This window comes from Cyprinodon variegatus, unplaced genomic scaffold (genome assembly GCF_000732505.1).
Source record: "Cyprinodon variegatus isolate N-32 unplaced genomic scaffold, C_variegatus-1.0 Scaffold656, whole genome shotgun sequence".
In the NCBI taxonomy this organism is placed as follows: Eukaryota; Metazoa; Chordata; class Actinopteri; order Cyprinodontiformes; family Cyprinodontidae; genus Cyprinodon; species Cyprinodon variegatus.
The window spans coordinates 143,220-144,738 of NW_015151109.1; the positions used below are offsets into that span (position 1 = coordinate 143,220).

General features: G+C 36.7%; 1 protein-coding gene across 1 annotated transcript in view; it reads right to left on the minus strand.

Moving 5' to 3' along the window:
- The window catches only part of svip (small VCP/p97-interacting protein), a 5,439-nt gene extending 4,676 nt beyond the window's left edge, over positions 1 to 763 (minus strand). Inside the window, exons 1-2 of the mRNA XM_015393771.1 lie at positions 508 to 763; positions 266 to 316 (exon numbers count right to left, since the gene is read on the minus strand). Coding sequence (XP_015249257.1) covers positions 266 to 316; positions 508 to 570 — 114 coding nt within the window. The 5' untranslated portion in view covers positions 571 to 763. The remainder of the gene's footprint in view (positions 1 to 265; positions 317 to 507) is intronic.
- Positions 764 to 1,519: the final 756 nt, after the last annotated feature.

Here is a 1,519-nt window from a genome sequence, read left to right on the forward strand (position 1 = left end):
ACAATCTAAGATAGAATAAGAAGAAAGTAATCTTCCAAAAAGTCAAACTTATCAGATACTTAGATGTAAAAAAGAAAAGAATGCAAACTGCTATTTACATCACAATTATAAACTTCGTTTCGATGCGACATAATTTAGATATATATGATAGATTTGCAGCAATAGACCAATATGGCAGTAATATTTAGCAGTAAAGTTCCTTAATGCCTTAAATGTGACACAATATCAGATATTAAATCGTAACATAATAAACATCCTTACTGACCTCTTTTTGTCTTTTCTCAGCAGCTTCTGCTAACTGCCTCCTCCTTGTCTCCTGTTTAGGAAACAGAAAACTTTAGAGCTGTGACGTCATGTGAGGCGCTTATAACAAGCCTTTTTGTTTTTAATTAGCGTATATGCAGTTTGGGAAATAGTAACGTGACATTTGTATATTTCTGACCTTTATTTTTGGGGCTTATTTGGCGCTATATCTGAAGGGAAATGTGATAAATAGCATTAACTTACTGGATCCGGGGTGACGACAACGTCGTCCGCTGCTCCACCAAGGCACGGCAAGCACATTCCCATTCTGCGATTATTTTAATATCCAACGCAGTAATAAAAATTGCGATGAAAATTAATTTTCTCTGCTTCAAATTTATTCAACCAGAATTCTAATGTTCGGCTGGCTAATAAGGCAAAAGAAGCGGCAGCTTCTACTCCAGCTGGCAGCCGCTGGTCAGCGGACATAACCGTTAGCTATGCTAACAGCGGCTCCTGCTTTTAGCCCGTTAGCTATGCTAACAGCGGCTCCTACTGTTAGCCCGGGGGGACATGAGCATTCTAGCTAACGCCTAGTTTAAGCTACCACTACGGGCCAAGCTGCTTCTCGAAGTCACATAATAAACATTTTCATTCCACACCTTTTGCTAAAGCGCCGAGGCATTTGGAAAGCAGAGCTATTCAAAGTCCACTCGGCTATCGGTCCGTTATCTGTTTGTTAATGTAGCCCTGATTACGTCGCTTACGTTCGTTAGTGCGGATGACGTCACATGTATACATTTGGAAGGTGATGGAAACATCCTCTACAATTCCAGTTGGTTTTGTTAGACTCCTTCAAGACAGGAATGGACCGATTATACAAATACCTCCTAAAAAAGACATTTTCATAAACGGTATTAACATTTTAGATAAAAAAAAATTTAACAACAAGTTTATCAAAAATATCTTTTATTGCCCTGTGCTTCCTCGCTGTCAGTCTTACTGGAATAGCAACTTTACGAATATTAACTGGTCATTGGTGTGGACTCACAGTAATAAATATCTAGTCACTAACAAGGTAAAAGAAGTTAACTTTAAAATAATTCATCAAATATATCCAACAAATCAATTTATTAAAAGGTATAGGAATGACTTTGATGAATCTTGTACTTTCTGTAAAGCTGTCACAGAAACAATTTCACATTTGTTTTATGACTGTATTTATGTTAAATTTTTTTGGACAGAAATTGAACATATATTTAAAAGATATTGTGAT